Source organism: Populus nigra, chromosome 6 (assembly GCF_951802175.1).
Source record: "Populus nigra chromosome 6, ddPopNigr1.1, whole genome shotgun sequence".
In the NCBI taxonomy this organism is placed as follows: domain Eukaryota; kingdom Viridiplantae; phylum Streptophyta; class Magnoliopsida; order Malpighiales; family Salicaceae; genus Populus; species Populus nigra.
The window spans coordinates 8,162,174-8,183,263 of record NC_084857.1 but is presented as its reverse complement, the minus strand read 5'-3'; the positions used below and the strand labels follow the sequence as shown (position 1 = coordinate 8,183,263).

The window sequence follows — 21,090 nt, the reverse complement described above, 5'->3', positions numbered from 1 at the left end:
TAAAACGAAAAAACTAATTAGTAAATGAATAAAATAATATTTAAAATCCAATATATCTGGGAGGAGCTAGGGCTTTGAACCGAATCATCTGCCCTTCCCATAAAATCTAGGTTTCGAGTAATTTTAAACTCTCTCTTTTCTTTTAAATGAAAAGGAAAAAATAAATCATATGGTAATTTTAAGCTACACGTCAATGATAGTCCCTTCCTATCTACTACAACTATAAAATATATAAAGTGATATTTGACTTCTTAGATGTACATGACGTGTATAAATATTTTTTTTATAAGAGTGACTCTTAATTTCAAAAAACCAAAATAAAAGTTAAATAAAATGATAATATATATAAAGACATCATTTTAATAAAATCAATGGTATAACAAAAACATTGAAATATAATTACCTAAAACACTAGTATCTTTGATATGTGTAATTAAAAAAATTCAAAAAACAATTTTAAAAAAGAAAGAAGATAACTATATTTTAAAAACTTAACAATGGCAAACAAGCACCTGTTAAAAAATGATGGGTGATTGCTAGCCACGTGGCAGAAACAAACCCATGCGATTGAGAAGAGTCGTTAGCCATTCACGAAAGAAAGTAAATTTAATGGAAGAATTCGCGGGAAGAAACAGCTAAGCGGAGGGGAAAAAAAAAACTTCACTAATCTAAACAACACTCGTTACCCTGCCTCAACCCTCCTTAAATTCTCTTCTCATCGCTCTTCATCAACGCAATTGTTACTTTCTTTTCTATAATCCTTATAGAAGAACAGCCAGACCCCTTTCTCCATTTAAGCTATTCTCACCCACCCGTCCTGATAAGATCATTCAAGTTACCCCGTCTCTGAAGAAGAGAGCACAGTTGGGTCCACTTCTGCTGCCGCTGCCACTGATGTGTTCATGCTCACTTACTTGGAGGTGACATTTTCGGTCTCCTTCATCTGGGAATCCCTTACCTTCCGCATGGTTGGTTTTTTTTTTTTTCCAGTTTTATTCTTGTTAACAATATTATCCATCTCTTTCTTTTAATTTTAGGGGAATAGTTGTTTATGAGAGGTGGGTGAGGCTAATGTTTTGGTCGACATCTTCCTGGTGGGTAACTTGGATTTTGGAATCCCCGGGCTTTATGATGCTGCCAAGGAGGTCCTTAAGAACTTCCAGGTACTACTCCTAATCTTTGAATTATTATGTTAAGTGCTTATTGCCTGCTTAATTTTGACCTCGTGCAGTTTGCCTTCTGGTTATTCCAGTATACACATTTTGGAGTCCATTATCCATTAAGATTTATGTGGGATGGCATTTTACAATTGTTTTCCTCTGTAATTCATTGTGGGAATGATTGTGATTGTTGGAATTTGGTTACAACGTTAATGCAGCTCAGTGATCTTCCTGAAGTGGATTGCCTATAGATCTCTCAAAGCCTAGATGATCATTGCCACTTAAAGACACTTTCTCGATCATCCAACTGCTAAGCCTTTGCCGCATCCATTTTTAGTAATTTAAGTTTTTCTCGATTGCAAATTTTATCCCTCATTTCTGCCTTTATCTATTGTACAAGCTTATATCTTGCGTACAAGCAATTTATTCAAATAGGACATGAACATTATCTACTGTGTGATCAAGAGAGAAAAAGAGATCAGCACAGAGGCTTGCAAAGCATCTACATGGACTTAACTGATATCTGTTTTAAGTGACGTTTTTTCCCCTCTCAATACGGGGTCTTCTATGAAATCTTTATGCCCATCCAAAGCATTACATCATTATCCCATTCTCTTGGAAGAAAGTATGATTTTTCTTTGCTTGTAAGAAGAGTGTCTTGTTTCTAGTGCTTTAAAAATTGACCGTGCAAGAAGACAAGCTAGAGAATTGGAAGGTTACTCTTCGCTATTTCAGTGAAAATAAATTCCAGGTTGTTCCTCTTTGTCTGCACGTCTTTGTGTATCGCATGCCTGCTTGCCAAGAGTGCCTTCATGCGTGCGTGCATTCCTGCACATATGCATGCTTGTCAATCGAGGCAGCCTAAACACTTGCCAAAAGCATAGAGTAACTTTTCCTGATTGGAGTCTTTTCTATTGTCAGATTAGCAGAGCATGGCTTATGGTTCCATTTTCAGATTAGAAAACTATGGTTATGTCGCATAAACAGGATGGTGTTTAGGCTTCTAAGTCTTGCCAGTGCATGTGTTCTCTCTACTCTGAACCTTCTTCTTGACATTGTTATGACCAAGCTATGCACTATTACTTTTAAACCAGTTTGAAGCTTTGCAGCCGGACATGCAATGCTATGATACAAAATAAGCTGTCTTTTCTTAGTGATGATGATTTAAGGCATCTCCACATTCAAACACAAACAAACCTCAGATCTTTCAGATCACATATCTAGAACCTGGTCAGAGTTTTGAAATTAAAGCTAAAACTGGTTCTAAAGTCGGAGTTAAAGCTCCTGCAGGGCCAGTTTTAGGTCCTCCTTGGCAGCATCATGAGAAGGGATTAGAGGTTTTCGTGCTTGAAGAGAACTACTAATTACTTGCATTGCCCCTGGTTTAGTATCTATTTTAGTACGTACTAACATTCTGGTGTTTTGTATGCTATGCACTCAGATACCTCATCAATTCTCCACAAGATCAATTAACACTCTACTATGAGCCTCACTGTGTATACAACAAGGATTTTCTTGAGAAGGAACGTGCCAACATTGTTATCACACTCGTCATAAAACAGCTTCTGCCAAAATTTACTTTGGTTTCAGGACTAGAAGATGCAGTTCAGCTTGCAAAGTTGGTGCAGGCCAAGTATTCAACCTGTTCCTTGATTTTTGCTGCTTCATTTATATGCTTTCTGATAACATTTTTTTATCAACTTCTTGTCTTTATTTTCTAGGTTCATTGCACCAATGAAAAATGGAGACCTCGATAGCAAAGGGTTTCTTGCCACAATCATTCAAGGTTTGCTTTCTTTTATCTAACCTCGTCAGTTTCCATTGAAATAAAATCAGGATGGGGGTGTATACATAAATTTGGATACTGCAAACACGATATGGGAATTACTATAGTTAGCGATCCTAAATTGAAATTCTTGCACAACACAGAGGAAGAATTTGAAAAGAACAACAAAAGGAGAGAGGGATGAACTATACGTGTAAAATCTATTGTATAGAATGTGATATAAAAAAATGTTATTTTATACGTGTAAACTTGTTCCCAATTGAGTTCTGGAAGTTAAGGAGCCTCTTCTTGAATCCATTTCTTGGTTTATCAAAGACAGCCTAATTATGCTGGAAAAAGTTGATTGTCATCAGTTCTCTGCCCATAAGCTGGTACCATTTCATATTAGGCAAGGCCGCGAAGGAAGAAAATGGAAAATGAAAATCTGTTCAACCAATTTACTCGAGTCAAGTTCCATTAGAAAACGAAAAAATTGATAAAAAAATTTTTTTCTTGTTTTTAATTTGAAGAAAAAAGAAGGCAACATAAAATTCCTTATCTTTAATACACAAAATTTTAGCACCTTGAAATTTTTAAAATTCACGCGGGGAATGTTTAGTAAATCTATTTTTGGTTTCTTTGTTGTGTATTGCGTACTTGTTTCAGAATCCTGAATATTGTTTGTAAAGATGAAGAGAAAATGACTTGTGCAATGTATTCATTCTAAGAACATGCCAGATTAATGTTCAATATAGCAATACTGCCAACCTAAGATGGTATGGAAACAGTTGTGATTATATCATACGGAAACTGGGTTTTTTCTTCCCAGTTCGTACTGTTCGTACGTTCGGATCACTGGTGTGTTTCAACTGGAAAGATTTTGATATGCTTTTGTACTTTCTCTGAAATTGTGCTGTCTTGTCATTCATCAAAACATAAGTATTTTTTCAATGGCATGAAGAGATGTAATAAAATACCTACTGTTGTGCACAGCTGTTCATGATGGAAACCATTATAGATGGCACAGCTGTTCATATGTATCTGATAACTAGACCCGCAACCTGTAAAAAAAAGAGAGAGGCATATTAGTTAGTGGTTTATTTTGTGCTATTTTCGTTTTCAGGGGATCAAATGCTGTGATAAATGCGGGAAAGCAGGGGGATTAAACAAATTGCAGGCCTCCTTGTTCGTTTTTCTTTCTGGTTTCAGATCTATTTATTAATTTTTTTTTCATACACAGTCCGTCCTTAGGCTCACACGGAAAGGCCAATGGACCGACAAAAGGTGCTTACACGGAAAGGCCAATGGACCAACAAAAGGTGTCAACGGGAATGCCCATAAGCACAAGCGCAAGCGCATGCATCTTATATTAAAAGTAGGAAGTAACTGTCGAGATGGTATTCTAATAATTAAAGATTAGAATTAAGAAGTTTGTTTTTTTTTTTTGTTTTAGATTCGAGCCTTGATTGCTTATATGATGATTACTGGAGGCTTACATGATCGTTAACTTCAGGACCCGTGAGATTAGTCGAGGCACACGTAAGCTGGCCCGAATACCCACATTAAACTAAAAAAAAAAACCCTTTTCATTAAGATTTGAGACGTTTTCTACATTTCCATTAAAAGAAGTCTGAGGTCCAATTCCAAGATCGAAAAAAGCATTTGGAGATGAGAATGTGACCTGTTCCATGTTATGCTACGCAGTCAGGAATTATCGGGTCCCTCGTATGGCAAAAAAAATAATATCCAAGCGACCAACCTTAATCAAAGTATAAAGCAGAGCCATCTTTAGCCATGAAGCTTCGAGAATGACATGCAAGTATATTATATAAATATTCAAATACACATCAACTGTATTCCATTAATGCATGTTGATGCGATGGCTTTGCTCCATTTGTTAATAGCCAGCACCTGCCATTTTATTTGGCTCTTGCGATTAAAAAAAATAAAAAAAAAATCATCACTCATCACAGCGCAGGGCGTTGAGAACCCCGTAAAATTAACACACACCGGCCATCCAGTTTAAAAATTTACCGGGTTTTAAATAGTATGTATAACTACCGCAACAAAATTAACTCTTACTGGCATTGTCTAGAATTCAAGGCCATTTCAAAAGTTATCATTATTGACATCTTGCTTGTTGTGACGCCACGTCGGTTGTGTACAATAAAATATATTTTTACCAGCATTTCTACAAGCTTTTGTGCTACACAGAAACTCTTGTTTGTAATAATTTTTAAAAAAAGTTTTGATTTTTTCAAAATTAATTTTTTTTATCTTTTATTTTTTTATGTGTCAATATAAAAAATAATTTTAAATAATAAAAAAAATATTATTTTGATATATTTTTTTTAAAAAAAAACCTTGAAAAATAGCATTTATCATTGTCTCAAACACCCTCTAAAAAAAGCGTTTTAAAACATGCCTGACCATATATTTTTAAAATTTTAATTTTTTTGTTTAAAATTTATATATATATATATATTATTTTGATATGCTGATGTTTAAAATAATTTTTTATTTTTTAGATATATTTGATAATAAATTAATATTTATAAAAATATTATTCTTGACATTCAACAAGCAAGGAAGGATTGGGAGTTTAATATTTGAAAGTCCAATACAAATGCAGAATAATGAAAACTACTTTTTTTGTTTTTGTTTTTGTTTTTGTACCCACTAAATCAAGAGGAAGCGAATAATATTCAGCTGAAGGCAGTTTGACATTCAAATGCCTCCATTGGCTAGGTGTTTCCCTCTGTCTGCTTAAATATTCAGCCGTGTCACTGTCTAAAAAGTAATCACAAAAAAAAAAAAAACGAGCTTTTTATTGGCTCTTTTTTGTGCCATTGTCCCCGTCCCTTTTCCTTTCCTTTTCTTTTTAACGACGGAGAAGAGAGCATATCATATTTTTTGAGTCGTGCAACACTAAATTGGTTGTATATTAAGTTTTTTAATTGAGTTTTGGTCTAAAATTTAATACAACCAAGGATTTGAGAGGCTAATTCTTGCTTTTTTTTTTTTAAGTTTAATATCTTAGTTTCATTTTTTAGTGTTTGCTTTCGCTTTCTATGAGATTTTTAACCTTGAGTTTTTTTTTTCTCTTTGTTAAATTTAATTTTTTATAAAAGAGATTTTATTTTTAATTAAATTAATTGATTTTATCATTCAACTATAAATTGATCGGGTGTCGAACTTTTCTACTGAGCTTGAGTATAAAATATAATGACCAACAAGTTTGAGAGATTGACATGAGTTTAAGATTGCTTGTATTTTTTATTTTATTCTCTAATATCATCTTGTTTTTTTCTTTGTTAAATTTAGTTTTTTTTAAAAAATTATTCTAGAATTAAATTAAATTAATTAAATATAAATATAAGATATTTATTTCATGGTTTGTTTTTGTAGTAACTGCTATAACAGCACATATAATTTCTTTCAATTGTTCGAATATTAGGTTTTTTAAACTTCTTTTAAAACTCTAGTGCTGGATAAACATATCTTTTTATGTTAGTAAACAATTTTATAGCCGGCAACACAGCGTGTGTCATGTAGCTAGCTAGTTCTAAAAGTATGAGCATGGAGTTTTGTTTGTTTTTTGTAGAGAGAGGTGACACAGGTGATAAAAATGCTTTTAATATTACTGATTAAGAAATGACATTGTTCTGATTTCTCAGTTAGGTCATTGGAATATTCCAAGGTCCCATTATAGCTCCACTTCGCCACATAAACCAAGAAATGACTTTATTAGTTTTAAGAAACTGCAAGAGTCATTTGGCCTTAAGATTCACTGAAGAGACGCTTTCTGCCAGAGACCATCCCCACCGCCTTCTTGGCATGTACTGTATATATTCTTCTGCAGGTTCTAACTCCAAGTCCCATGGATTCACGTCTATCTTTATACAATATGCCCAGAATCCACGCTCAAATAATAAGATATCACTACCCGTTGATTTAAACAGTGAACACTATACATGATCATACAGACCAATAAAGAGATGGAAATGACCAAAAATGTACAGCAGGGAAGTTCTATCTGGGAAGAAATGTATGCTTGGTCGGTCCCGCGTGTACCTAATCCAACCTCTTTATTAAATTAACATTTGTTATTGTTAATTGACATGGAATCTTGGACAAGGTAAGATTCTTAGGTATCAGAATATCTTCACCTTGCCTGAAGATAATTTAAACAAACAGAGAATATACTGGGACAACAAGGTCATCGTCATGAATTATAATATGCACATTTCAAGTTTTTATTTGAAACACCATCTCGCGTAGATTTATTCACGCGAGGGCAGAGAAAACACAATTTCACATTAGAAATATTAACGTTGATAAGTCAATATCATATTCTAACCAGAAATCAAATTATTCTTTAGCCGTCGGATCTAAAATTAGTGCGATCATATCACTATATATATCATGTAAGCAAGGACGTATTACAAAAACAAATTACCTTCTGATCTTGCGTTAGTCGTGGAATATGTTAGGACAAGTAGTATATATCCCCATAAAATATGCCCACATAGAGCACAAATCACACCATGCAATATTATTTTCTCCAATCAATCCTCAAGCAACCAAAAACACGTTTAATATTATAGTGGTACTGTGGTTGACTAAACTTGCAGAATTGTTTGAATAATACCACTGTGATTCACATCGCTAGCCGGCTTGGCAGGCAAGCAAGATCTTTTTGTAAGGCTTTACGAATCCTTGCATCTCACGACACTTTTCCGCTCCTTTATGTTTCTCGTTTTCATGCCAATCCCAATTCGAGCAATGCTGGAAAGTGGAAACCTTTTCTTGAATAGTTATCTCATTGTGCGCCCCTTGCTTTCGGTTGAAGAGTAAAATATTCTTCCATGACACTAATTTTGGATAAGTTAGGATTACTCTCTCCTTAGACCTAAAACTCTTGCGTGGAACCTTTCAATATCGATTCAATTTTCTTCTGTTTGTTTTTATATATATATATATATATATATATATATATATATATATATATATAAATTGTTATTCGAATACAAGACCTGGAGACATGGATGCAATTTGAACTGCAAATTTGTTTAAAAAATTACGGCTTTACAATCAAAAAAGTTGGATCTCTATCATAATTACCTTCGGTTCTATATTTGAACGTATATATTTAGCACTTGCTTTTATATAATAAGGTAAAATTTTGCGCAAATGATGCAGAAAGCATGGCACTGTGCTTATCACATTCTCTTCTTTTCACATTTTATCCCTCTAGTATGAAAGAGAGGGGGAAAAACTACGTAATGTGGGCTGTGCTGCATTTTCCTGTTACTGTTGGAGGAAGAACTGGCATTTACGATGCACAACAATCAGAGATATTATTATTATTATTATTATTGCGCATCCAACTTGTAATTACTGGTGTTTCTTGAAAGGGAAGACTTCTTACAAGTCAACATATATTCCTTTTCTTGTGCCGAGGACCTCCCTACGTTTTTCAATAAGTGAAAAAATTGAAAGAAAATTGTTTCATTTCCGCGATTAAGCTTGAACTTGTAGCGAGAGGAATTAATTAAAGGGATCCTCATTGTCTTCTTCGTAAAACAAAGTGGTCCTCACAACATAAGTTGACCATCCTGTTAATTACCAAGCATTATCATGGAAGAATCTGGTTGTTTTTAGAGACAGGTCAGATGGAGAAAATCATTCAGCTCTTCGAAGAAAACTGGTAAAAAAATTGGCTTCGTTATGTATTTGCTTTGTGAAGATGGTAATTTTTAAATTGTTTTTTTCATGAAAAATCATTAAATTAATATTTTTTATGTGTTTTTAATGATTTTATTATATTGGTGTGAAAAACTAAAACTAAAAATACAAAAATATCATTTCAATATATTTTTCATTCAAAATTATTTATAAAAATCACCGAAATTCGTATGGTGAAGTGAGAAATGCTTAAACATGCATGTGTCAAGCCTTTGCGTTGTTTTCCCTGCCTGCTGCATTGCCTTCTGATCTCTAAATTACAAATCTGGCTTATTTGTCTGCGTCCCCGATATTTTGGAAATCTCAGTGTGGTAAAGTACACGGATCATTATTCAAAATTTGGGCTAACGAGTTGCCAAAAAAAATAAAAAAATGGCAAGGAAAAATACATCCAGAAAAACAAGTTGCACAAGAAAACTCCGAACGATGTCTATGTCACATATAGAGGCCTTTGATCTAGTCTTTGGTTACAAAAATTTTACACCACTCTCATCTTATTTTTATTTTAACTTTACAACACTCACGCAATGATACTCAAAACACTGGGGATGTCGTGGTAGTATGCGTGGAGGAAGATGTAGCGGGGGAATTATTAGAATGAGCACCCCCCCCTTCACCATGACTGCCCCTACCTTCTGACTGCAAGTGCTCAGATTGTGTATGCTGTCGATTTTGTGGGACAGCGGGTGGTGGTGCGGCTATTGGTGCATAAATTCCATTGGCCGCGGAAATAGTGGAAGGTTCTCCCGCTGTTGTTGTGGCAGCCACTGCTGCATAATCAGTCGGTGGAACCCAGATGCCACCAACAACTACAAATTGTGGTGCCTGTTGACTGCTGTTATTGTGGATTGTAGGGCTTGGTCTTCTTGTATGCAAACGGTATTTCTGAAACAAATGAAACACAACAAGGATCAATACTTTGTTTGCTTTCACATACATCATACAAATATAACCGAAATTGGCTGGCCTTCATATAGCTGCCATAACCAAAGGGGTATTGTTAAAGAAGTTTTGTATTAAACATATACGTACTTCATTCTAATTCTGTATACGGAGATCCTTATCTTGAAACTGTGGGGACAAATTTATACTTTACCAAATTCAGAATTCCTACGCAAATAATAGACAATCTCGTCTATGAACCCAATTACAAGTTCACTTTTACCACTAGCATTCAGACATGCTTTCTGTCCAACTCCAACTTTTTTCTAATGTTGTAAGCGGAAACAGCCTGTATCATAAACTAAGCTATGGTGATTCAGATTGTAAACCTAACAGATTTTGATAACCGTATGCCGTTTTTCTAATTGAAGATTAATTTCATAAATAACAGTACATGCGTAATCATAGGTATCAACCTGTAAATGACTCTTGACTTCATCATTAGTAAGTCCATCCACCTTCATGAGCTCCCTTATTTGCTTTGGAGTTGCAGCTACATTGCATTAAATCCAAACCACTTATCAAAACACAATTCAATTCCATACCACAATAAAACAACAAAACCATAATCTCCCCTAAAAAGGAACCATTCACTCACCATGTGAGCCACCAAGCTGTTGAAGAGAATGTAAGAACCTTCTATGCAGCTCAGGTGACCAACATCTTCTTTGCTTTCTTTGATTTCCCTTTTCTTTGTCTTCCTTTGTATTGCCTCCACCACCAGTTCCTCCTGTCACAGCACCCGCTATTGAACTTGTTGCAGAAGCCGGCACTGAAGGCGGTGCCTTAGAGATTGCCTGATTACTACTCTTCCCAACACTTTTCTCTCTGTGAAATGGCTGGAATGCACCTCCAGCCCCATTTCTTTTCACTTCTGTCACCGCTGCCTTTCTTGGCAAATCCTGCAAGAATCAAACACACAAAATAAAACCCTCTTCTTTTTTCGTATCATTCTCCTAACTCAAAAGGGCGGTGGCCATTATATTACCTGTTTTTGAGGTGGATCTGGGGATTGATTCCACAACTGGACAGATCTAAGCCAATCGGATTTCTTCTTGTGATCGTTGTTGCTGATGCTGCTGTTACTCTTGTTTCTCTTATTATTATTCTGTGATTGTTGTTCTTGATGATGATCATCATCATGATTATTATCATTATCATCGTCATCAGAAAAGTGAGTTCTCTTAATAGGAATGAATTCCTCCAAAACAGGCCCTTCACTCGATGTCTGCTCAGAGCATTCCGATTGTCCATGCATATTATGATCCTCAGTTGTCCCTGATAACTCCCTCTTACATGCCTCGATCGCTACAGCAAACATATAAACTTCAAATTTCCAATCTTTCTCTAACCCACCAAGAAATGTTCAAGAGAAATTGAGTTAAAAGAAGCACAAACCTTGAGTAACAAGCTCTAGACACAAAGGAAGCTCGCGTTCAAACACTTGAATCTTGCGTCTTTCTTCTTCTAATGCTTCTACATATTCATGACACCGTTGCATTTTCTCTGCAAAATCCATTATTTTTAATCTGTTCAAATATCTATCTATCCAGTCTTGAGAAAAGGCAGTTCCTTTTTTACTTCCCGTTATTATTCCTGTTAAGGCTGATGATGATGGAGGTAGTGGGGTAGATAGATTATAAGTAGATGTACAGGTGGGGTGATCTGGTTACAGAGCATAGATAGATCCGAAAAAAACAAGAAGAAAGGGAGAGAAGAACACTGAGACAAGAATATGGGATCTAAGTAGAATCACAAAATGGAATCAAAATGACAGCCAAGAAAAAGAAAAATACACTCCTTTTTATACACACACACATAGACACGCAGTAGAGCGTAGCGAGAGAAAGAAGGGTAATACTGGTATCGAGACTAACAGAGAAAGATTGATGGATGATTAAGATAAATAATGCGGGATTAGCTAGGTTGTTGTAAGGAATTAGGTTGCAATAAGAGAGAAGGAGGGGAGGGGGGAAAAGTTGCGAAGGTAGGGAGATCGAGGTCGGGGCGTCGCGTACAGAACGAATCTTGGATATGCGATGTATAAATATATTTATTTGCCTTGTTTAGAGAGAGAGAAATTAAGATAAGGAAAGGGAGGGAGGGAGGGAGGGAGGGAGGGGTTGAATATTCGAGGGTGCGATTCCGTTTTCGTCTCCATTGCTGGCAATTATGTCAGCTTTTTTGTCCTTTCTATACTTTCTGATAAGATCAAAACGGACCTGTCTTTTCCTTCTTTCTGTCCCATTTTCTTCCTAAATTGGCTCTTCCATGAAATATACGTATATTGTAGTTTTTGCGTATGTATAACAGTATAAGATTATAGTCAGGAAAGATCCTTTTTTGTTACAATTCAACCACTGAATATGTAAAAAGAAAACTAAATTTAGCGATAAAAAATACAATCCATCGTTTTATTCACACTTCATTAATAATGCAACGAACAGTGCTGCAACCATCGTTTTACACATGGAACGAAAAGAGAAATGTATTATATATGGTATAAACGACGAGAAGAAATTTGCTTCTCACACCCATTTGATGCATGAGTTAACATTACTTTTTATGCACCATCTTGTTATTATTAATTAATATGACACTGTATTTTTGTACCGTCGCACTTGGCTTTTCAATGGACACCAGAGCTGCTTCTTCTTCTTCTTCTTCTTCTTTTTTGCTGCTAAAATGCAAGAAAAATCTTCAGGAAGAAAAATGGAGTGGATATTATTAACTCAAGGCAAAAGATAACAAAAGAGCTGTACGAGTGTTTAAAAGTACAGGAGATATTATATTTTAAAATGTTTTCATTTAAAATATTCATATGGATATTTTATTTTCATTTAAACGAGAAGAGTTGTTGATATTCTCTGGTATCAATGGAATATTCCAAGGAAGGAGGGGTTGTTGAGGAAGAAACGAGAATCCTGCGAGCAGAACCTGAGCGGGCGTGCATACACACTGACGATGCCGCGTCTGCTTGGACCTGTGGACATATCAGGCGATCCTTCTCATTAATGCGGCTTTTCACGCTCTGTGAGGGCCAGTCTTCACCTGCTTTACCCTTTCCTCGTTTTTCTGCTTTTCATTGACCATTATTTTCCCGAACCGCTCCTCCAGCGCGTGCTTCAAGCACCCGCCTGGGATGGACCACGTTCCCTGTCCCGCGACTACACGGCTGCTTTTCCACGTGTAATCGTGTTGTGTGGTGGTCGTATAGCAGCGTGGGCGTTTATGCTATCCTTGTGACTAAATAAATAAATTAAACACTGATAATTATAGTATTTATGATGATATAATTATCTCTAATGCAGCCCTTTTACCTTTGTTGTGGAGGGTAAACTGTCTTCTCATTGTTGGTCCGAGTTTGGTGCGTCTATTAACAATTTATCATTACCCGATTCCACGTCATGGAACGACACTGATTGCTCATCGAAAGGCCTCGGATCTTTGTCGATACAAGATTTAGGAGCCCACCTCATGCGCGATGCATTGGGCCCTTTGGTAACTGGTCCTTATGAAAAGCCCATGATCAGTTTCCTGTCGCGAGGATGTCTATAAAAGCCCTTTTTTTTGCTCGACTCTGGAAGGACGTGGTGAAGTAGTAATATTTTCAAATAAATAACAAGGGATTCCGCTTCCGGGGCTGGGGTCCTTTTTGGGTGCCTGATGTTGCCAGTATTGAGTTTGTTGGGCTCTGTACCTTCACTGTTTCGGGTGTGTTTGGCTTGGAGGAGGTGGGGTGGTTTTTTATCAAAGGTACAATATCTTTTAAGCATATACCACATCTCTAAAAGCTATAAAAACATGTTTTTTATTTCAAAAAGCACAAGCTACCTCCCATTCAAACACCCTCGAACGTGTGTGTTTGAAACGGGGCTTTTTCATAAAATTCAAATTTTTTTTATTAAAAATTAATTTTTTTTTGTTTTGGAATATTTTGATATATTAATTTTAAAAATATTTTTTTAAAAAATAAAAAATATCATTTTAATGCATTTCAACATGAAAAATATTTTAAAAAACTACCGCAATTACGCTCCAAGTCGTCATCATCGTTATATTTGTTATGCAATCAGCGCGGTTTCAAACCCTATTAATTCCACACATTAGCATCGCGCACAAAAAAAATAATTCTTACCAAATCTTCTCGGAGACCAAAGCCAGGTGAAATTCAGATACAATAATCAGGTGAGAAAACCAATCATGACCAAATTCTTTAGGCTATAACTAAAGAGGAGAAGTGAGAGGGGCAGAGATGGGAGTAGCCTTTGCAGCACTATGCAAGCGAGTCGTCTAGAGGGCGGTTATGAAGGCTCACAGGGGCTCCATTGACCTTTTTCCAAGTTTTCCTCTCTCATTCAAGACGGATATTTGGCAATCTTACTTGCATCATTCGTACAGTTATTTTACAAGCACACCAAATACGACAAAGCATGGCCATGACTGAGCTACAGTCTTCTCTCTTAATCCCCTACGCACGCATGCTGATTTTTGTCATTTATAATACATGCATTTATAGGTATCAAGCACTTTTATGTAGTTGTATTTTTGGTCCTTCAAAGCTAATATTTGCTCGTTGAACATGTATTACCCTTCGTCTCGATCAATGTCTCTTTAAACGACAAAAGTGGTGGCTGGCGAGGGAGAGAGAGTCACGCCTTCCGTTCTACAGTTAACATTGCTCCATGTCTACGTACTGAAAATCATTATCATGCACTCTCACTTTTGCTGGGAGAAGGAGAGGGACAGATATAATGTTTATGCACAGCAGAAGAAAAGGCAGAGAGAAGTAGGGGAAAAGATCAGGAGCTCGGAAATCGAGCATTTTGGAGCAGAGAGAGAGAGAGACGAAGGAGTTCTTAGCATCGTGTCGGTACGCTATTCAATGCATCTTTAATCTTCAATACCTCTCCTCCTCTGCCGGATGTCTGTCTCCTTCGTTCCCAAACACGCCAACACCAGCAGAAGTGTCAACTGTTAAGTAATATTTATCTAGTTTTATTTATTAAGGATAGAATAGTATTTTCAGTTTAACCTATATATAATTTCTTTGTATTTAAGTTAACCAAAAGCATTCATAGTAAACATCTTATTGAGAATTCTAGCCTCCTTTTATGTTTGATCAGAATTACTTTAACATGGTATCAGAGCCTAGTTGATCGAACCCTTGGCTTGTTAATTTTATGGAACTCGCTGCCCTTGTAGAAATCATGTTCACCAATGTCAGAGCCATTGCTCGTATCAAAATTGTTATCATCATCCACTTCATTCCCTGTAGGATGTTCCAACACGCTCAATGCATTCTTATGAAGCTTAACTTCAGATTCATTTTTCAAAACATCAGACATGAGTTGTTTGACCTATTAAAAAATGGAGGATGAAGATCAAGTTTTGTGCTTGCGGCTGAAGAATTAATATCTGAAACTTTATTTTAGATTTTTAGCTTCTGCAATTTGGTATTTCTGTTTTGCCTCTGCAATTGTTTTGGTATTTCGTCTTCTCATCAGTCTCTGCAATTTGGTATTAGCTTCTGCAATTTGGTATTTATGTTCTGTCTCTGCAATTGTTTTGGTATTTCGTCTTCTCTTCAGTTTCTGCAATTTGGAATCAGCTTCTGCAATTTGGTATTTCTATCTGTCTCTGCAATTGTTTTGGTATTTCGTCTTCTCCTCAGTTTCTGCAATTTGGTATCAGCTTCTGCAATTTGGTATTTCTGTTCTGTCTCTGCAATTGTTTTGGTATTTCGTCTTCTCTTCAGTTTCTGCAATTTGGTATTTGAGTTAAGTTTCCGCAAAAAAAATTTGGAGTGATATTTTGTCTTCCGCTTCTGCAAAATCTGGTATTTCGACTTTCCTTCAGCTTCTGTCATGACATCTACTACCAAAGAGATTGTTTGGTTACGTTGGTTACTTGCTGATATGAGAGTTTTCTTTTCTCATCCTACTCCTATGAATTGTGACAACCAGAGTTCTATTCAGATTGCTCACAACTCGGTTTTTATGAGCGAACTAAGCACATTGAGATCGATTGTCATCTTACTCGTCATCATCTCAAGTATGGCACCATTACGTTGCCTTTTGTTCATTCTTCCTTGCAGATTGCAGATTTCTTTACCAAGACACATTCCATATCTCATTTTCGTTTTCTAGTTGGCAAACTCTCGATGCTTGTAGATGCCGCATCGTGAGTTTGAGGGGAGATGTTAAGTAATATTTATCTAGTTTTATTTATTAAGGGTAGAATAGTATTTTCAGTTTAACCTATATATAATTCCTTTGTATTTAGGTTAACCAAAAGCATTCATAATAAACATCTTATTGAGAATTCTAGCCTCCTTTTATGTTTGATCAGAATTACTTTAACATCAACTTCCTCCGCTACATGCGGTGATCTTTTAAAACCTTGTTCTTGTTTTTCGTTTTCTAGGATTGGTCTTTTAAAACTTCAGAATTATTATTACACGAGCCATGTTAGTGTGAATTCACTTACAAAAATATCCTTTTCCTTTTTTTAAGGAAAGAATGCATTAACCAAAAATAAATATTTTTTTTAGAAAATTCTAAAGAGGCGTCATTAATTATACTTTGTTTTAGAGCATTTAGAAGAATAAATCCTTTTGAATTTTAATCCTGGAATTTGAACACAAGAAATAAAAAAAATTATCTTCTTAACCACCAAATCCAAGTATTTAAATCAAAATAATCTCTTTCTAAAACCATATATATATACAATGCCATTTCGAGAAAAAAAAAAGCATGATATTATCTTTAACCTCTTGAACAGATAATCACCATCGTAACTTTTACTATAATGAGTTCCAAAGAACAAACTAAACAAAAGATGAATTAGTATTGCTACAATATATACACACACACACACACACACACACACACACGAGATAAACCAACCATAATCTTAAATATCTCAATTAGCCATTCAAACTATTTTAATTTGCGCAAACATTGTCTATATATATATATGGAATAAACCAACCATAATTGTAAATATCTCAATTAGCATTTCAAACATAACAGTATCAAATAATCACGTGATTAAAGTGTCCACTGCCTAGCTAATGGCTCTCAATGATCTTGGTGAGGATTTTTCATTACAAAATCCAAGTCATTAACTGTGAATTCCACTATCTTCCTACCAGGACACCATTGAAGATGCGGGTCTTGGGTTCTAAACGATCCAATAATTTCGTTGATGCGATTTGGATCAAAACTTTTGGTGGGCTCTCTTGCTGGGCTCCAATACGATTTTTAGATTTTTTCCATCTTGCACACCAAATTATGCTGCGCTTTACTTGTAAATCCCGGGCTGCTCAGGACTACAATTCCTGGAACTTCTCGTCCATCTGTTACCATTCCTCAACCACGGAAGCGGTGAAGCTGAGAACCATGAAAAAGAAGTAGACTGCATCAACAAAATTTAGTTTGCCTCTCAAGAACTGAAGGGCTGGTTTTATATTTAAGTCGCTTTGTCAATCTTTTGAGCAATATTGCTTCCTTTACGGTGGCCTCTAAAGATGGATATCTGGATTCACTTGGTCCACAATCCATACTGAATTAGGTGGAGCAAATAATGAAATTGGTCTAAAGTTTTTGCAAAAAAGAACTCAAAAAGGAAAGGTAAAGAATGGGTTCAAAACCTAATAGGCCCTAGGGTATCTTGGATAATCAAACTTAATCGGTGTAACCTTGCCTCGTTCGCTCTGGATCAAATCGAAGACCCGTTCTGAATTTACCCTCTTCGGGATTATAAGCATCAGGATCATAAAACCCTTCAATCAATCCATCAGATGCGAACACCACAGGCACGAACCTTTGTGCTAACTCTTCACCCCCTGGAAGTAATAACTATTAACCGAAATCTCCATTCTATTTTCTTCCAAAGAATCCCTGAACCAATCATGCAAAGGGGTGTTTTCCACCACATGTCTATGTCCATTATAATATTATATCATAATTCATGTGCTTCCCTCTTTGGGATTTCACACCCTTCCTTGAAACCTATTTTTCAATGTCTTGACAAAGAGAACCTCAACATGCAACATCTAGAACTTGGAACCCTCTGCAAAATCCCAAGGTGTGTTTATTTCAAGGGAAAATTTTGGAATGCTCATCTATCAACAATTGCATCTAATCTAGAGCCTCTCAAGAATAGAACACGGAAGAAAGCCCCCAACACAGTATACGGCTTGGAATCCCAATAAGAACATAACCTGCAAAGCAAACACTTCTATTGTACATGAAAAGCACACAGGCTCTAACCAATGTCCACACACAATCAAGAAAAGATCAAATGCAAACAAACATGATTGACATGAAGATACTTTTCTTTTTCTTTTTTTCAAAGCTAAAACCAACACAGAGGACGACAACAACAGCAAAGCTTAGAAAAAGAGATCAAAAGCAACAGAAGAAGGTCAACAAAGCAAAATCACAACCCGAATTGCAAGTAACAAACCAAAAGGAGGCTGAAAAAACAGTCTGGATAAATCTAGAAAGGCAACTAACAAACCTAGAGAGGACAACCTCACAGACAACCAACCAAGGCCAACAATCCTTCCCAAGCCAAAATCCAAAGCCCTGAGAGAACCAAATCATAAAAGAACAAAGCATCAACAAATCCAAAATGAAACAGATAATAAACAAAACAAAAGAGCCAGTGAAAGCAATGCAAAAGTGAAGACTGGAAATGTAAGAAATTAATCACCATGGTAGAACGACGCGGGACATAGAAAGAAGAGAAATAGAGAGGCTGGATAGTTTTTTATAAGAGTATAACCCCTTAGAAACAAAACAGTTATATAGTCCCTCGCAAACCCATGCCGATCCAATCCCAAAAAAGAGGAAAACAACAATCAAACCCCCCTACCACAAGTCTCCCAATCAACCACACAAACAATTGACATGAAAAGCATAGAAACTACCAATGTAGACAGAGATTAATAAGCCAACTAAACCAGAAAAGAAACAGAGGCTTATCCGGCAACATTGCAACGAAACCAGAACAGGGAAAAGAGAGAAGAGGCAGCAGCAAACCAAAGAATCTCGCCAGAACAAACAGAATGTCAAATCCAACCAAAAACAATTTCCACTCTCCCAACGCACAGTAGAAGGCAAAGGACCTGGCAAATGGGTGTGCATTTAATGCACAATCATGACACACCCACTAGCTGTAGAAGAAAGAGACCAACAACACCACAGACACCGCAAATAAGGAGAGACTTTATGGCAAGAAAGAACAACTACCCATCTCTAGAGCCTTGCCAAGTTTATCGCGAGATTGAGCAAAATTTTTAGGAAACACATCGAGTAAAAGTAGTCTAGATCCACAGTGTTTTCCTGATCGCTCTTATCTCTCTCTCTTAGTTTTTTGTTAATGCACAGTTGCACCTTACAAGCGGGGCAATCTTTCACTGGATCTTAAACTATTACTATAATTTGTTTGCTAAATTACGCGGTAATTTGTGATCTGTTCTTCATTGGTTATAGTGTTTCCTAAATGGGATAATTGCATTTTTTCATATGCCAAATCTTCATCTTTTCTCAATCGAGTTTAATTTTTCGTTTTAAGATAAAAACAAATAAAATTAAGATATTCTATAAACTTGATGAATGAAATTGAATCTTACATGCCTCCTAATCCTATTACTAAAGGAATTGAAAAAAACAGAGGGAAGAGAAAAGTTAGCATAATATTGAAAGTTTGACAGAACTAATTAAAACAAACTAAAAATTTCAAATAAAATTTTAGAAACCTTATATATTAAAATCTATCCAAAAATTTATCTGTAACATTACTTATGAGATTATCAGATCGTGCAGTATCACATGCATGTATCCAACACTTGTAATTTAAACCTTATGGAGTAATTTTCAATTTCTTTTTATAAAATAAATATAAATGAATAACTAATGAAATGTTATTAATTATTATAGATTGAGGAACATAAAAAAATTATTAGAATATTCCCCCTTTTCTAATTTTTTCAACACATATAAGACCTTAAAGTAAAACGGTTCCTCGCAAATCGACAGAATAAAAAACCCAAAATACCCACCTCATTGCTTTCTATATTTGCCTTTCTTGTTCCAACTAATCCTCGCAACACAGAGCAAAAATCTCTCTCTCTCTCGCACCGCCTCCCTCATCTAATAAACATCAAATCGCCATGCAAACTCCCTCCTTCGCCTACATATCCTCTATTGAAAGTGCCTATATAGAAGCTGATGACCAAGGAGATGAGGAGTCCCTCTTTCTTTCTCTTAGCCCTCCTGGACAACAACACATTACTAGACACCCAAATCATCGCCGTTCTTCAATCCATCCTAGGAATATTCAAGAAAACCCTAGTAATTTTGAAAGTGGTGTAACAATAGCTCTCCATATTGGTCCTCCAACAGCCGGAGCTAGGACCAGCAACCACCCAGATAATCACATTGGCTCTCTAGTTGAAGGACAGTACTGGATTCCTTCCCCAGCTCAAATCCTTGTCGGCCCGACCCAGTTCACTTGCTCTGTCTGCAATAAAACATTCAATAGATACAACAACATGCAGGTTTAATTCGTTATGATATGTTGACATGTTTCTCATTTATTGATTTAGTATCACACGCTTACATATATAGGTATATGTAGCTATAAATATATATTATACCTTCCTCCTGTTGCAATTTCTTTTTCTGTTTTGTTGGGTCAATTTTTATTTTATTAATTTTATTTTTTATGATTGCATTCTGGTCTCATTTTGCTTCATTTCTACTACTTAATTTGCATTTTAATATATCAGATGCATATGTGGGGGCATGGATCACAATATCGAAAGGGACCCGATTCACTAAAAGGACCAAAACAAGCTTCTTCTACGCTAAGACTGCCATGTTATTGCTGCGCTGAAGGATGCAAGAACAACATAGAGCACCCAAGATCAAGGCCATTGAAGGACTTCAAGACTCTACAAACACATTACAAAAGAAAGCATGGTGCAAAACCATTTGGATGCCGAAAATGTGGCAAACCTTTTGCAGTTAGAGGAGACTGGAGGACACATGAGAAGAATTGTGGTAAGCTTTGGTTCTGCATATGCGGGTCTGATTTTAAGCATAAGAGGTCCCTTAAAGACCATGTGCGTGCTTTTGGTGATGGCCATGCTGCGCATACCGTGGACATGTGTCATGATATTGATGAAGAAGAAGATCAAGAGGACGAAATTAATAATATGGAAGATTAACATTATGATAACAGTGAACGTCTATATATATATATATATATATATATATATAGAATTATTTAGAGTTTTTTTTTTGGGTAAGAATTTCCATAATTTGCCAGTCATGACTATTTTAGTGTGTTGCTCATCCGTGGGAGAGAGAGAGGATGAGGACAAACAGTACAGTGAAAGCTAGGTAGGCAGTATTTAATGTTAAAAGTGTTAGCTCGATTGTCTTATTAAAGAAGCCCTTT

At 35.9% G+C, this 21,090-nt stretch overlaps 3 protein-coding genes and 1 long non-coding RNA gene across 13 annotated transcripts; 2 read left to right on the top strand and 2 right to left on the bottom strand.

Moving 5' to 3' along the window:
- Nucleotides 1–547: 547 nt before the first annotated feature.
- LOC133696690 (uncharacterized) lies at nt 548–4,313 on the top strand. Of its 9 annotated transcripts, none has more exons than XM_062118951.1 (6): nt 606–920; nt 1,038–1,163; nt 2,602–2,793; nt 2,882–2,946; nt 4,166–4,209; nt 4,245–4,313. In XM_062118951.1, the coding sequence occupies exons 1-5, from the start codon at nt 895–897 to the stop codon at nt 4,174–4,176; spliced, it is 420 nt and encodes a 139-aa protein (XP_061974935.1). In that variant the 5' UTR covers nt 606–894; the 3' UTR covers nt 4,177–4,209; nt 4,245–4,313. The 9 variants fall into 9 exon arrangements, 7 of the variants coding, with proteins under 7 accessions (XP_061974936.1, XP_061974939.1, XP_061974937.1 ...); XR_009842721.1 differs by having other exon boundaries at nt 609–920; nt 4,049–4,209; XR_009842722.1 differs by having other exon boundaries at nt 548–920; nt 1,379–2,793; nt 4,049–4,313.
- Nucleotides 4,314–9,077: 4,764 nt separating this feature from the next.
- On the bottom strand, nt 9,078–11,664 carry LOC133695909 (transcription factor HHO3-like). Its single transcript, XM_062117883.1, has 5 exons — nt 11,014–11,664; nt 10,604–10,923; nt 10,214–10,517; nt 10,032–10,108; nt 9,078–9,558 (listed from the first exon to the last, which is right to left on the bottom strand). The coding sequence occupies exons 1-5, from the start codon at nt 11,132–11,134 to the stop codon at nt 9,208–9,210; spliced, it is 1,173 nt and encodes a 390-aa protein (XP_061973867.1). The 5' UTR covers nt 11,135–11,664; the 3' UTR covers nt 9,078–9,207.
- Nucleotides 11,665–17,575: 5,911 nt separating this feature from the next.
- LOC133695770 (uncharacterized) lies at nt 17,576–19,023 on the bottom strand. 2 transcript variants are annotated; one of them, XR_009842535.1, is made up of 3 exons: nt 18,337–19,023; nt 18,142–18,209; nt 17,576–17,842 (listed from the first exon to the last, which is right to left on the bottom strand). It is a non-coding gene; the product is annotated as an uncharacterized LOC133695770 (long non-coding RNA). The 2 variants fall into 2 exon arrangements; XR_009842536.1 differs by having other exon boundaries at nt 18,142–19,023.
- Nucleotides 19,024–19,798: 775 nt separating this feature from the next.
- On the top strand, nt 19,799–20,857 carry LOC133696698 (zinc finger protein WIP6). Its single transcript, XM_062118965.1, has 2 exons — nt 19,799–20,185; nt 20,417–20,857. The coding sequence occupies exons 1-2, from the start codon at nt 19,799–19,801 to the stop codon at nt 20,855–20,857; spliced, it is 828 nt and encodes a 275-aa protein (XP_061974949.1).
- Nucleotides 20,858–21,090: the final 233 nt, after the last annotated feature.

Bases quoted from the DNA above. Each gene is read 5' to 3' on its own strand.
- LOC133696690 (XM_062118948.1), top strand. From the start codon at position 895: ATGTGTTCATGCTCACTTACTTGGAG. The intron at 921-1,037 runs GTGACATTTTCG...TTTTAATTTTAG, and splicing joins TCATGCTCACTTACTTGGAG to GGGAATAGTTGTTTATGAGA. The intron at 2,794-2,881 runs GTATTCAACCTG...TTTATTTTCTAG, and splicing joins GCAAAGTTGGTGCAGGCCAA to GTTCATTGCACCAATGAAAA.
- LOC133695909 (XM_062117883.1), bottom strand. From the start codon at position 11,134: ATGGATTTTGCAGAGAAAATGCAACGGTGTCATGAATATGTAGAAGCA. The intron at 10,924-11,013 runs GTTTGTGCTTCT...TGTTTGCTGTAG, and splicing joins TCTAGAGCTTGTTACTCAAG to CGATCGAGGCATGTAAGAGG. The intron at 10,518-10,603 runs GTAATATAATGG...TGATTCTTGCAG, and splicing joins CAGATCCACCTCAAAAACAG to GATTTGCCAAGAAAGGCAGC.
- LOC133696698 (XM_062118965.1), top strand. From the start codon at position 19,799: ATGCAAACTCCCTCCTTCGCCTACATATCCTCTATTGAAAGTGCCTAT. The intron at 20,186-20,416 runs GTTTAATTCGTT...TTAATATATCAG, and splicing joins ATAGATACAACAACATGCAG to ATGCATATGTGGGGGCATGG.